The sequence below is a fragment of the Emys orbicularis genome, chromosome 5 (assembly GCF_028017835.1).
Source record: "Emys orbicularis isolate rEmyOrb1 chromosome 5, rEmyOrb1.hap1, whole genome shotgun sequence".
NCBI lineage: Eukaryota > Metazoa > Chordata > Testudines > Emydidae > Emys > Emys orbicularis.
The window spans coordinates 14,700,736-14,715,554 of NC_088687.1; the positions used below are offsets into that span (position 1 = coordinate 14,700,736).

Below are 14,819 nucleotides of genomic sequence, written 5' to 3' on the forward strand. Positions count from 1 at the left end.
AGCAACCACACACCACACAACAAAAACACTAACCCAGGAACCTATCCTTGCAACAAAGCCCGATGCCAACTCTGTCCGCATATCTATTCAAGGGACACTAACATAGGACCTAACCACATCAGCCACAGCATCAGGGGCTCGTTCACCTGCACATCTACCAATGTGATCTATGCCATCATGTGCCAGCAATGCCCCTCTGCCATGTACATTGGCCAAACCAGACAGTCTCTACACAAAAGAATAAATGGACACAAATCATACGTCATGAATTATAACTCAAAAACCAGTTGGAGAACACTTCAACCTCCCTGGTCACTCAATTACAGACCTAAAAGTCACAATACTCCAACAAAAAAAACTTCAAAAACAGACTCCAACGAGCAACTGCAGAACTGGAATTAATTTGCAAACTGGACACCATTAAATTAGGCTTCATTAAGGACTGGGAGAGGATGGGTCATTACACAAAGTAAAAACTATTTCCCCATGTTAATTTCCCCCCTTACTGTTACTCACACCTTCTTGTCATCTGTTTGAAATGGGCCATCCTGATTATCACTACAAAAGTTTGTTTTCACTTGGGGTAGTGGATCCCAGACGCAGGGTAGCTGGCCTGGCTGCTCAGCCATGCTAAGAGTTGGCTTGGAGGCACTGTTACATTCTGAAGATTTCAGCTCGTCTCTGCTGCGCTGTGATGACTAGGCATTTTACCCAGCATGCCACAGTTATTTATGAGGTGTATGAAAGTAGTGCCGCAAGGCTCCAGTCAAGCCTAAGGGACCCTATTGTGCGAGGGTAGGTGCTGTACAAATGTGGAATAAGAGACATTCTCTGCCCCAAGGAGCTCACAGTCGCCTAGACGAGGGAAGCATTATTGTCCCTCTCTTACAGATGGGGGAACCTGACTCTGTGTATGGGCTGCTGACTTCATCATCCATGTGCGGTAGGTTTGCTCTGACCTAGCCCGACTGAATACCCCAGGAGGGACACTAAGGCACCTTGGCTGGGACTCGGTGCTGTGTCTTCCAGGAGGTGCAGCACAGAAGCTGCAGCCAGAGGGGAGAGGGGGCAAAGGTGTCTCTAAACTGGATTTTCTGGGGGTCACTGTGGCCCCCAGTTAAATTAGAGCAACCAGGAGCTGCTCTGTTTTAAGCTACCACCCCATGGGTGCCTACAGGCAGCTCCACAGCAACTTAGGATCCCTGTAGCATGTAGACTGTGGGGACTCCCTGCCCATCCTGGGGCCCGGTTTTCAAGGAAGCCTGCGTAGGCGACTGCCTGTGGGAGCGCTCTGCAGTGCCTGCGCTGTGAGAACTCTTTGCTGGCTGGCTGCAGGGCTTTTACAGAGCAGCGTACACAGGCTGTAGCAGGAATCAAATTCCCACCAGTGAAATCAGTGGAGTTACACTGGCTTAAAATGTAATGCAGGGGTGAACCAGTCCCTTGGCTTCAGGCCCAGCACTAGCACGGGTCAGAGGTTGCAGGAATAAATATGCTGAAGAGTGCTTCCCAGAACGCAGAGACCTAATCCTGGAGCAGTTCCTGAAGTCATCCCCAGCTGCGAAGGAGACTTTATCTGCAGGATCTCACTCAGGGGCAGGTTGTGACCTCAGGAGGTACAGGAGGCTCATCCTGACAGTAACGAACAGGTGGTTATGTCATTTAAACTCATGTTTAACAGAAAAATGAATGGCGATGGAGTACGAGGAGCGCAGCCACAGGGCACTTACGAATCTGAAGCACTCGTCATTAACGGTACACGCAAGCTAAACAGCTGCTTTAAACCAAAGGTTTCTGTTATAGTATCAATAAAACACTGATACATATTCTCCCTCAATAACACCAGTGTTGCTACCACCATTTCAACTGCACTGATGTCAGCAAGGGGGAGAAGTTAGTGAGAACTGACCCTAGTGTAGACGAAGCCTACAAGACAAACCTGAAAGAATCAGCATTCCCATTGGAGTCAGGGAGTTTGAAGGACGTTATACGACAAGCTTGATTATTTAAACACAAATAAACAAACAAAAACAACAATCCGTAGTGTGTAGTTTAAAAACTGCTTTAACGAACTATATATATTTATGTTAGCATTTACCTTATAACAACTTGGACGCGTGATTTCTAATGTTTTATTGGGAAAGACTATTTTTTCCAGTCTTACTTTTCACCAGCAAAATGTCTAGATGGCTGTGCAGAGCTACTCAGAAAAGTGATTCTGTAAACACAGCATTATGGGTTTCCATGTTTATTGCTCCTCAGTGACACCGGAGCCGATTTGCTCAGTTTACAAAGAAAATATATTTTTTCTTCTAATTGCTCGTCCACCAAACTAAGCCTGAAAGTCAGCCTAGTTCTTTTCAACTTATCCTCAATAGCAGCCTTGCCACTTCGACAATTGCACATAAAGTACACCAGTAATACAGCTCCATTACTGGGGAATGTGACCCATTAGTTTTTCCTTTGTCCTTCATATTCTTTTTTCCCCACAAGGTATTAAATATTCAGTAGCAACACATTCTTCAGCAGTGAAAGGCCCCTGATTACGCAATGTTTCCATAACTGTCAGGGATAGACTATGTCAGAACAATGCTCCCTTTTAATTCACTTACTTTATTTTAACAAAAGTATTTGAACCCTCCAGATTCAGTTACGGAAAAACTACAAGGATAATAGAAATATTAAAAGAAGTCTAAAAGGGAAGTGGCAACCAACTACAGAAAGGGATTAACTGCATGTACTTTATATATGCCATGGCAAGTTAACAGAGCTCCTCACAGGCCTGGTCTACACTACGACTTTAATTCGGATTTAGCTGCTTTAATTCGAATTAACGCTTGACCCGTCCACACAACGAAGCCATTTAATTCGAATTAAAGAGCCCTTTAATTCGATTTCTGTACTCCTCCTCGACGAGAGGAGTAGCGTCAAAATCGGTATTGTTAATCCGAATTAAGGTTAGTGTGGCCGCAATTCGATGTTATTGGCAATTTAATGTTATTGGCTACCCACAATGCAACGCTCTGGAAATCGATGCTACTACGGTAGCTTGGACGCACACCACCGAATTAATGGTGCCTAGTGTGGCCGAATACATTCGAATTTATAAAATCGGTTTCCTAAATTCGAATTATATAAATTCGGATTAATCCCGTAGTGTAGACATACCCACAGTGGTGAGCTGGAGCCGGTTCCCACCGGTTCGCAAGAACCGGTTGCTAAATTTAGAAGCTGGTGTAGAACCGGTTCCTAAAGGGGCAGGCAGGTGGGCAAACTCCAGTGGCCCACGGGACCGTCCTGTCTGGCCCGCCTGAGCTCCCAGCTGGGGAGGCTCCCCCAGCCCCTCCCCCACTTCCCCCCCTCTTGCAGAGTCGCGGAGCCCTGGGGGAAGCAGCGGGGCTCCCGCAGCTATTTAAAGGACCGGGGCGGCAGAGGCAGCTGGAGCCCCGGCCCTTTAAATAGCCCCTGGAGCCCCCCGCTACCCCAGGGCCCTGCTTCTACCGCCACTACTCCAGGGCTCCGGGGGCTATTTAAAGGGCCGGGGCGGTAGAAGCAGGGGAGCCCCGGGCCCTTTAAATAGCCCCCAGAGCCCTGGGGTAGCGGGGGGCTCCAGCTGCCTCTGCCACCCCGGTCCTTTAAATAGCCGCGGGAGCAACGGACTTTTTAAATAGGCCCCAGAGCCCCGCTGCCACTACCCCAGGGCTCCAGCAGGGGGGCTCTGGTGGGAATTTAAAGGGCCTCGGGCTCCAGCCCCTGCTGGGAGCCCCAGGCCCTTTAAATTACCCCCTGGGGAAGCCGGGCCACCCTGGTATGGCGCACCGGCTCTTGCCGGTACGCTGTACTGGCTTACTTTCACCTCTGGGTAAGGGGGTGGGACTGAAAGCTCCAGCGGCTGCGCGGCATCCTTACACAGCAGAATGGTAAGGGGGCCGGGCCAGGGCTGGGAGGAGGGGTTGGATAAGGGGTAGGGAGCGGTTGGAGGGGGCGGAGGTTCTGGGGGGGCGGTCAGGGGACGGGGAACGGGGGGGTTGGGTAGGCATAGGAATCCCGGGGATCTGTCGGAGTGGTGGTGGATGGGGTTGGGGCAGTCAGGGGACAGGGAGTGGGGTGAGTTGAGTAGGAGGTGTGGTCCTGGGGGGCAGTTAGAGTGGCAGGTTTTGGGAGGGAGTGGTCAGGGGACAGGGGGGTTGATGGGTTGTGGGTTCTGAGGGGGGCAGTCGGGGGCAGGACATGGGTTGGGGTCGGATGGGTGGGTGGCGGGGGGGAGACAGGCACATGGGGCTTGTACTCACTGCACGGTTCCCTACCGGGTTTTCAGCGGCACTTCGGCAACGGGTCCTTCACTTGCTCCGGGTGAAGGACCTGCTGCCGAAATGCCGCCGAAAACCTGGAGCGAGTGAAGACCCCCCTACCGCCGAAGTGCCGCCGAGGACCTGGTAGGGAACCGGTTCTTAGGATTTTGGGAGTTCATCACTGGCTCCTCGTATTGCAATTTGGAGGAACAGGTTTTAAATAGCAAGGCAAAGCTGCATATACACATCTCTCCTCTGAGCACATACAGTGCTAACAAAGACAATGTACAAAAAAACCACGAGTACTTGTGGCACCTTAGAGACTAACAAATTTATTAGAGCATAAGCTTTCGTGGGCTACAGCCCACTTCTTCTCTACGGTGCCACAAGTACTCCTGTTCTTTTTGCGGATACAGACTAACACGGCTGCTACTCTGAAAATGTACAAAAGAAAATCTTGGAGAGGATGTCCAGTTGGCCCCAGGCTCCGCTGCTCTTCTCATCCAGGGCCTAATTCAGCATGTGTTTAACTTTAAGCATGTGCTTAAGTTCACCCCCATTCAGCAAAGCCCTTGAGTACATGCTTAAAGTTAAGCATGTGCGTACATGCTTTGCTGGACTAGATTCTCAGAAAAGTTGTCCAAGTTAGTAAGCACAGATCATACGTATAGAAGGGAAAACCTGTTTTAGATTATGAATTCACTGTATTTATGCAGCCATCCAGGGAACTTCAGCCATTGTGAAGACTGTACACTTGTGCGTCTATAAATTTAAATGACATTTTATGTCCTCTTAAGCTGACACAGTGTTGCTCTCAATGACACTAAAAGATTAAGAACAGCGCATACTGGAAATAGATTCTCTCAGACATCCAATTAGCCATTCTCTTTTCTAATGAGATAGCTGATAATAAGATCTCATTAATGGGTTTTAGAATTCAAATCACAACAATTAGGTAAGGATAAAAAGAATGGATTTTAAAAATTAGTTCCCAAGACTGAATGGAGATAGCTTTCCAAATTCTTTGTCTGGTGCTAATCCAGGGGTGGGCAAACTTTTTGGCCTGAGGGCCACATCTGGGAACAGAAATTGTATGGTGGGCCATGAATGCTCACAAAATTGGGGTTGGGGTGCGGGGGGCTCTGGATGGGGGTGTGGGCTCTGGGGTGGGGCCAGAAATGAGGAGTTCAGGGTGCGGGAGGGGGATCAGGGCTGGGGCAGGAGGGAGAGTCCGGGGGAGGGGTGAGGGCTCCGGCTGGGGGTGCAGGCTCTGGGGTGGGGCTGAGGATGAGGGGTTTGGAGGGATGGGACCAAGGGATTTGGAGGGCGGGAGGGGGATCTGGGCTGGAGCAGGGGGTTGAGGCGTGGGGGGGTAGCTCAGGGGTGCAGGCTCTGGGTGGTGCTTAAAACAAGAGGCTCCTGGAAGCAGCGGCATGGCTGCAGTTCCTGGCCAATGGGAGCTGCGGGGGCAGTGCTTGGGGTGGGGGCAGCATGCGGAGTGGAGCTCCCTGGCTGCCCCTAGGCGTAGGAGTCGGAGGGGGGACATGTTGCTGCTTCCGGGAACCGCACCAAGCAGCCCCTGACCCTGCTCCCCAGCTAGAGTGCCGGAACGGAGCAAGCCCCAGACCCCGCTCCCTAGCGGGAACTCGAGGGCCAAATTAAAATGGCTGGTGGGCCGGATGCGGCCCGTGGGCCGTAGTTTGCCCACTCCTGTGCTAATCAATAGGCTAAGCCATATAGTGTTATTACCAGTTTTTAATGACTGCCAAACTAGGATCAAGGATCTACAGTATAAAGCCATAACTCAGACTGAGTTACCTGAGTTGCTAGTTTAATCTTTACCAGTATAATCCCTTAATCCTGCATTAAAAACTATCCTCACCACTTCAAGCGGCCCAAAACTGGGTAATAAAATTAAATTAAATCAAAATAATTGTCAAAGCTAATCTGTGCTAATGGGATCTGAAATCCCTACCAAGCCAAAAAAAGCCTCCAAAGCAGAACACAAAAGAAGGAAGGGCAGTACAATGTTAAGAAATCCAATTGTAAGCATTAGCATACAATGCGGAAGTTACAAAAGGAGTAATAAATTTATCTGACTTCTAAAGGAAGAAACAAGAAAACAAAACTAACCAGTATTCAACAGTACTAGCAAGTAGAAAAACAAACTCATCTGCCTTAACTCTCACCTGCTAAGAAGTATCTATATAAATCATACTGCTCCAGGAGTTATTGCAAATAACCTTCATGAAATATGGTGCTGATCACTTCATCAATCGTAAGAGTGTATGATTCTTCACTGCAGAAACAATTCAAATCCTCAGCATATAGTTCTGACATGGCATAGCTCTCCATGTTAGAATCATCCCCTGAATTAAAAAACACCTTGTAACCTGCTGCTGGTGACGCCTCTAAGCTACTGCCTTATTGCGCAGAATGGAACATTTGGGACCAGCCTTTACCTGACCGTGACAAGAAAATGAAACGGCGAGAAGAAAAAACAGGAAAGGAAAAAATGATAGGAAGAGGAAAAGGAGAGGGAGCGAGAAAGTCTTAAACTGAGCTGGACTTTCACATTTCTATTTTCAACCTTCTTTGTTTACATTCCAAGTAGATGTGGACGTCAGTGGAGCTGCACTTATTGACACCAGGGCTGAACACACAAATCGTATAGCACTATTCATATCATTGAAGTGTGGGAGACTTAGAGAAGCAAGGGAGCAGTACTGTCGTTGGGAAATTCCTAGAGACAAATCTGAGTGCCACACAAAGATCTTGAAGCTGCAGACTTAAGGCTGACAGAGTGCCACAACAAATATTCAGGAATATGAGAATGCAGTATTCAGAACTAAGTACAGAGGAGCTGATGTAAAATGCGTTCCCAAGCTGGACAGTTATTGTGTGTTTAGAACCAGGGAAAAGGTAATAGAATATGGTAAGACTGAAAATAGAGGGGGGTCCATTCCCTGACTTTCCATACTAATACATCTTGGAGAGGGAGGGGGCAGGAGAAAGCAACACTAACGGACAGAGTAGAGATGGGCACAGGTTGCAAAGGTTGGATCTACATCTGGATCCAAATTTCCTCTGAGTTTGAGGAGAGTAGGATCTGGTGCTCCAGTTCAAATTCTTCTTGCAGAGGAATGCCCAAACAGGGAAATGCTAAACTGTATCTGAACGTCCCAAAGATTTGAGGGTTTCGGATTCAGGTGCAACCTGGGCTCACTTCTAGTTTAACAATCTACAGCACTTCCGTCATTTCTCTTTTTTCTGCATCCCTGCTCTAACACTTCTGGATGATGAAACAATCCCCGACATCAGAATTAGAGTTGGGGCCCAAGCTGCAAAATTTTGGATCCATATCCGGCTTTGAGCTTTCCCAACGTTCAAGAGGGGAGGGGATTTGTGATGCTGGGGTTCTGGTTCACCCAATGCAGAGGCAGTAGCTAGTCATCAAATATGGATCCCGAGTGGACTCGGGCAGTGCTGCCAAACCAGCAGCCAGAAGGAGACAATGGCCTTAGGAGCTTCACCAGTGCTACCAGGATGTTAACTGGTCATGCTTGAGGGTTGTGTAGCCTGCAGTGTAAGCTGCTTTGTGCTGAGTGACTGAGAGCTCTGTGGTAAAAATCAAGATGTCTCCATTTCACCACACAGACCTGGCTGTGGAACATCAAGGTTCCCCCCACCCCATCCCCTCACTGTTTAACAGAAAAGCTCCATTATTATTCCCCCAAATCCTTCCCCCCTCTAGTTCTAGACACATTAGCCCTGACTGTACAAATAGGCTCCTGGATTCACATTTGGGCATCTAATGAAGCAGTCTGATTTTCAAACTGCTGAGTTCTGAAGAGCTTGGCCACCACCTATTTTCCCTCAGGGACTGTCCCCCTCCAGCTGGCCTGGCCTGGGAGCGGGGTCATACTCTGAGCCGCTTTCACAGGGGCCCCAGCTTTGCTGGAACCAGCCCTGGGAGCCGAACTTCCCTGCAGCTCTCCAGGGTGTTTTAGGGGCAGCCTTTTGGTGGGGAGCCGGTGTAGTGTACACCGGCTGCAAAGGGAATCATTTGCTTGGCCCAAACTTGGATTAAGAAGAAGTCAAAACAAGAAGCAACGGCCCGATCCCGCCCATCCCAGCTAGGGTGGCCAGATGTCCCAATTTTATAGGGACAGTCCCGATTTTGGGGTCTTTTTCTTATATAGGCGCCTATTACCCCGCATCTCCTGTCTGGATTTTTCACACTTGCTGTCTGGGCACCCTACTCCCAGCCCAGGGGCTTTCCTGGGACCTGCTGGACATGTTTAAAACACAACCAGGTTGGCTGTGGCTCAGGGGAGGGCAGGCTCTGGCCGGCCGGGGGTGCTGGCGGGCGGCTAATAGCGATCGGGGAGGAGCGGCTCCGCCCCGCGGCCCGGGCGGGGCAGGCGAGCCCCAGGCGGGATCCGAGCGAGCCCCGGGAGCAGATATAAGGCGGCTCGAGGGGCAACGGCGCTTCCGCATCCCAGCCATGGCGCAAGGCGACTCCCCGCTGCCGGCCCCGCGGCTAGACGCGGCCTCCCCGGCGCAGCCCGCGGGCGAGCCGCTGGTGGGGCTGTGGCCGGCGCTGCTGGTGGGGCTGGTGGCCGCGCTCCTGGCCTGGCTCTGGTACGGCCGGGGCGGGGAGGAGCCGCCCGCGGGCCCCGAGACGCGGAGCAGTAGCAAGGCCGCCTGCCAGGAGCCGCCCGCGGGCGCCGAGCACTGCGGAGCTGCGCCACCAGCAACAGGTACCGGCCCGGGGCTCCCCTTCCCCGGGGGCGCCGCACATGCGGGGTGCGGGGCGGGTGCCGCTCCAGGGGCTGGGCAGGCCAAGGGGGGGGGCTGTTTGCTGCCCGCCCGCCCGCCCGGGGCTCTGCCTCCCCGGGCCAGGGTCCCTGTCCCCGCTCCCGAGGCGGCCGGCGCGCTGGGCTGGCGTCTCCCCCGTGCCCGGAGCTGCGGGCACCTTCCCCGGGCTGCTGCAGTGCGGCGCTGCGAGGCGTGGTGCAGAGTGCGGCCCCGCCCGCCGGGAGCTGCGGGGAGATATGGGTGTGTGTGTGTGCTGCTGCTTCCCCCCTGCCTGTCCCCGCTCCGGTCTGGGGGAGCAGCCGGCGCTGCCGAGCCCCGCGGGCGGCCCATTCGCCCGGCCAGACAGCTCCGAGACGGGGGTGTGGGGTGAGTCATGTCTCACTGGACTGACTCCTCTGGGCTGCCCCTGCCAGGCGGACGTGCGGGAGCTCAGCTGCTGCTGCTCCGGGCTGGCAGCGTTGGGCTGCTGGCCCCTGGCTTAGAAACACGCTGCAAACTTTTCGGTAACTCCTCTGCAGAGGTGGTGCAGGCGGCAGGCACGTGGGCTGGGGATTGTTTTCTCCTCCTGGTTACAAATGCCCCTCCCCAGTAGTAGAGCTGTCGTAACACAGAGGGTCACTGGGCTCCCAAGTGTTGGGATGGCTCAAATAGGAGCTTGACTCTGCCAAACAGAGCAGCTCAACCTTGGAGGTGGGAAACAGCTAAAACTGTGGGCCTGAAAATCCTCTAGCAGGCTTGTAGCTTGCACTTCAGAGGGCTAAGCAACCAAAAAACACATCTGAAGCTACTGGAAACGGGGTGCTTGGCATTAATAGAGACTATTTCAGGGACAATATATATGGCTAGAAAACTAAAAGCATGGGGGTGGGGGGGAAGACAAACTGTGGTAGGAGAATGTTCTAGGGTTTTGTATCGAGAATATAAATATCCAGCACTTCTGGAGCTGCATGTCAAACAAGAGTTGACTTGCCTAACTGGTTGTGAATAGGTGATCTTTGAAAGTCAATAAAGGAGGGGGACTCCCACAAGAATAGTGGATGCTTTGAACATTCTGAAGCTAGGACTGTCTAGTAAATATACTGATTTGTAGAGATCGGGTTTATGAGGTCTTGGCAGGGAGTACTGATCATAATCTAGCCTTAAAGAGCAAGGACAAACTTTGAACATGTCTTGTAAGAATGTTTGCCTAATGTAACTGTAGTTTTTTAATAATGTAACATTATTTTTTTTAAATAATGGAAGCAAATTATAATAATTTGCTTCCATTATTTAAAAAAAACAACAACAAAACTTGCCTAGTAAATTGGAACAGCAGTGTCTAGAAAGTAACTTAAGTCTTGTGAGTTGTGAACACTTTCAGTTGCCTAATGCTGAAACCAAGAGGCTGTCTGTTTCTGGTTAACTAAGTATTTTAATATTGTGTTTAATTAGAGCCTCTCCTGGAAAACAGTGAGTGTACCCTGTTGGAAACCACTGCCAGCGTCCTGTCCAGCCCTCCAGAGCCAGTAGAGAGTCTGGCAACTACCCCAAGAGAAGAACATGTCCCATCTCTAAGTGATGGTGTTTCTGGAGAATCTCCTGAAATGGAGTTACTGGTCAAAGAACCTGCCACACCGCTAATGAATTACCATGAATACTTAAGCAATGAAACCCTTGGTTCCTCTACAGTGGAGTCAGAACTATTAAAGGGACAGGAGAGTGAGGCACGGTGTGGGGACACTTTGGCAGAAGCATCTCCTTCTAGTGACATGCATGAGGACAAAAGTGAAGAACAATCAGGTCAGACACTTGAGTATCACGACTTGGTTGATCATGAGGAATGGGAAGTTGTTCCTGAAGACTCAGCCTGGGGAGATGCTAGTAAAAACAGTAGTGCAGATGACTCCGACACCAGTATGGGCCAAGGCAACAAGGAATTGGAACAAGTAGACTTCCTTGAGGCTGATTCAAAAGCAAAGAGGGTTGCCGCTGTGCCCCCAATGCCTCAGAATATCCACGTGAACTTCCGTGTGCACTACATCACTCACATCGATGCTCAGCTGATTGCTGTCACTGGTGACCATGAGAGTCTTGGTCATTGGCACAACTATGTACCACTCAAGTGTGACAAGGATGGGTTCTGGTCTGATACTGTTATCTTACCAGCAGATTCCAAAATAGAGTGGAAGTTCATTTTGGTGGAGAATGGGAAGGTCACACGTTGGGAAGAATGTAACAACAGAACCTTAATGACGGAACATGAAGATAGAACGGCCCATCAGTGGTGGGGATATCATTAAACAGGATCTCAGTGGAAGCTACTGACCCAGCAAAGAAAATGCTTAGACTAAGCATGGGGGCCTCTAATTTTATTCCAGTTTCCAGCAGAACCTTCTTGGATAGTAGACCTTGCTGTACATCATATACCAATCCCTGCTAGAAGTGTCTGATCCACCAATCTCTCCTCTGCTAGAGTTAGCTATCCCTCTAGGAAGGGATCCTCCGTGTGAGGAGACTCATCAGTTGAAACCCAACCAAAATCTGCCTAATGACATCCAGGCAGATAGGAAAGCAAGAGCAGCACTTCAGACAGCTCCTCGTGTGACGTTAAATCTTGACGCTAAATTTGACTTTGTATGAGTGGGGCAGTGGGATGAATTTTTTTACGACTGGCTTAAGGTTTAAGAGCAGACTGAATGCAAGAGGAGGTGTAGCTAACTACACTGCACTTGTGGCTTGCTATAAAATGTTTTTAATTTATTGTACTGTACAATTAAGCAATAAACGTAATATATTTTCAGATTGACAGTCCTTCATGTTTGACCCTTAGACATAACCTCAGTTCTCTTAAAAGGTTAATTCAGAGTAACTGGACCTGCTTCCTTTGAGGTCCCAGGTGTTCCCTGACAGATGCTCTGCACCTTTGGGGATCAGGCCCTCTTTCCTCCATAAAGTCTCCCCCTTCTTCCTCAGCCCCACCCTCCTATCTGAAAAGGGACTAGTTGGCCAGCCTGAAAGCTCAGATTATCAGGCTGGCCTCCAGAAGGCCGAAGTTCAGGAGTGACCACCTGACATGTTTAATAAGTGACTTTCCTCTCACTGGGAACAGGTAGGGGTTTCCAAATGAACTTTGTCATTGTTATCTTGGGTAGTGGGAAGGCAAAATCAATCTGTAGTGTTTGCACTTAAAACAAAACAGAGGGAGTACTCAGCTGCTCTAGAAGCTAACCAAGGCCGGGATTTCACTCCTAAACACTAGTGTCATTTAGTTATACATGGGTTAAAAAGATTTTCTTACCTTGTAAATGAGCCTTCTGCATGGAAGGACCATCTGGGCTGCTCACAAGAAGCCCAGGTACCTCTAATGTTTTGGCACTTCAACTTCTCTGCTGCAGTTGGCACCTGCTCTCCAGTCCAATGATTCACTAGCATAAGAAGTGCTTCTAGGTTGGTTGTTAACCCAGCTAGAACAAAGCCAGGGTGGGCTTCCAATTTGGGAGGTGGGAGCTGCTACCCTGCCAATTGACTCTTCTGTGTAAGACTAAAATGTTTATCTAGTGCCTAGAATTACCTGTACTATGCAGAGGACTGTGGCTTGCAGAGTGTACTCTTCTACAGCTGAAGGCAGACTTCCCCCCCACCCCACGCACTTAAAATAACATGCAAAGGTGTATTGTAAGTTCCAGGTTACTACCTGGGCAGATCTCGTCTGCCGAAGCAGACTTTCTTGACTCATAAGTAGGGCCCTACCAAATTCATGGCCATGAAAAATGCGTCATGGACTGTGAAATCTGGTCTTTTCTCTGCTTTTACCCTATACTATACAGATTTCATGGGGGAGACCAGGGTTTCTCAAATTGGGGAGATTCTGACCCAAAAGGGAGTTGCAGGGGGGTCGCAAGGTTATTTTGGGGGGGGGGGGGTCGTGGTATTGCTACCCTTCTACACTTCCTCCAGAACTGGGCGGTTGGATAGCAGTGGCTGTTGGCTGGGTGCCCAGCTCTGAAGGCAGCGCCCCGCCAGCAGCAGCGCAGAAGTAAGGGTGGCAATACCATACCATGCCATCCTTGTGGCAGTCTTCAGACCTGGGATCCCGGCCAGCAGTTGCTGCCCTCCAGCTGCCCCGCTCTGAAGGCAGCAGCGCAGAAGTTTTGCAACCCCCTCCTCCGCACAACTCCTTTTGGGTCAGGACCCCTACAATTACAACACAATGAAATTTCAGATTTAAATAGCTGAAATCCTGAAACTTACGATTTTTAAATTCTAGGTCTGTAAAATTGACCAAAATGGACTGGTAGGGCCCTCCTCCTAAGCTTCCTTCTCAAAGAGGAGAAAGGAGACACACTCTAGCTATCTAATCAAGTCAAAGGTATTTTTTCACCCTATCCAGTCCCTTTGAAGAGCACTATTTCAAAATATTCCGCGTCCTAGGCAAATACAATGACATTGTCATACCTTGGATGTGGCTAGGGCAAAGGACCTTCCTGGGAGAAGTAAGGTCGCAGCAGAAAGTAATAGTGAATTTTCTGGTTCTCATGAAAGTTGGGCTGAACTATGCATTGCTTTATGCAAACTCAGAAAGGTTTGAAGGTATGCTGTCTTAACTTAGATGGAATATATGGGCCCAAAGAGTCCAAGGTGTTGACATGATCCTGTTATTGTCCAACACTGAAAAAGGTTTGGATATAGAGAGACCTTAGCCTGCTTGTTGCCATAGTAACACACGGTTAAATCTTTTTTTACGGTTTCTTTTCCCATTAGCTGTAGTTTTTTACACTGAGAAACCACTTGTTTTGACTTTTTTTTTTTTTTTTAAGAGAGTGGTAAAGATACTAATAACTGTCCTTTTTGGGTGGGGAAAGAGAAATTAGTTGAAATGGGCTGTTACAGTCCAATCCTGTTTTCTAAAAGACCAAACAAGATAAACACCCACGAGCAAGGAAAGAGAAGAACTGCAAAGATAGAAAATGCAGCTTCTGTCCCGGATGTGGACTCACTAGTAACCTCGCTGCTGGAAAAACCCAGGTATAGTATGTGATATCAGCCACTCCAAGACCTGGTACACCTGTACCAGCATCAGGCTGTTTAGGGCATTGCTTTTAGCTGCCTTTCTCATCACAGGCTTACAGCAGTGTTGCAAAATAGTCTTGACTGGCTAAGCCAGACTCCTGTTAGAGGGATAGGAAAGAGAAGTTATGGCAGAACTGTCTGCAGAACAAGGTCAAACTCTCACACTGGGGTGACTGGCTGAGACACTGTCTTTACTGTCCTTGTGCATCTTGAGGCATGAAGGATCAGATTCGAAGAGGGACTTTTAATAGCTAGAGGTGCTTGATCCTTTAGCATCCAAAAAGCTGTCCTGGGGAAAGCACCAAGATCTAAAATGAGGCAGTGCTGGGCTTGCCATTGGTAACTCTACCTTCGCTTAGGTATGCTCTGAAAACGTTCTTCTGGTCTTTAATGGGGTGCTAATTCCTTTAACAGGCAAAACCTGTTGCTTGGGCTGAAGGAGGAGATTCCTTAGAATGATGTTTCTCTCGTATTTTGAGAGGGATAAGGCTTCTTTTAGGGCTAGCTGAGGACTGACTGACCGGCATAGGCTGGAGCATGAGTAGGATATCTGCTATTTGTCTTCACCTCTTGGAGGACCTGTGGAGAGTACAGCTGGTTACTTTACCTGCTGGGGAAGGCCTGCGGCTGCCTGTTCCAGCTGAAGAATGTTGGAGA

At 49.5% G+C, this 14,819-nt stretch overlaps 1 protein-coding gene across 1 annotated transcript; it reads left to right on the forward strand.

Annotated features, from left to right (window-relative positions):
• Positions 1-8,799: 8,799 nt before the first annotated feature.
• STBD1 (starch binding domain 1) lies at positions 8,800-11,871 on the forward strand. Its single transcript, XM_065405581.1, has 2 exons — positions 8,800-9,055; positions 10,545-11,871. Exons 1-2 carry the CDS (start codon positions 8,800-8,802, stop codon positions 11,390-11,392), a joined length of 1,104 nt encoding a protein of 367 aa, XP_065261653.1. The 3' UTR covers positions 11,393-11,871.
• Positions 11,872-14,819: the final 2,948 nt, after the last annotated feature.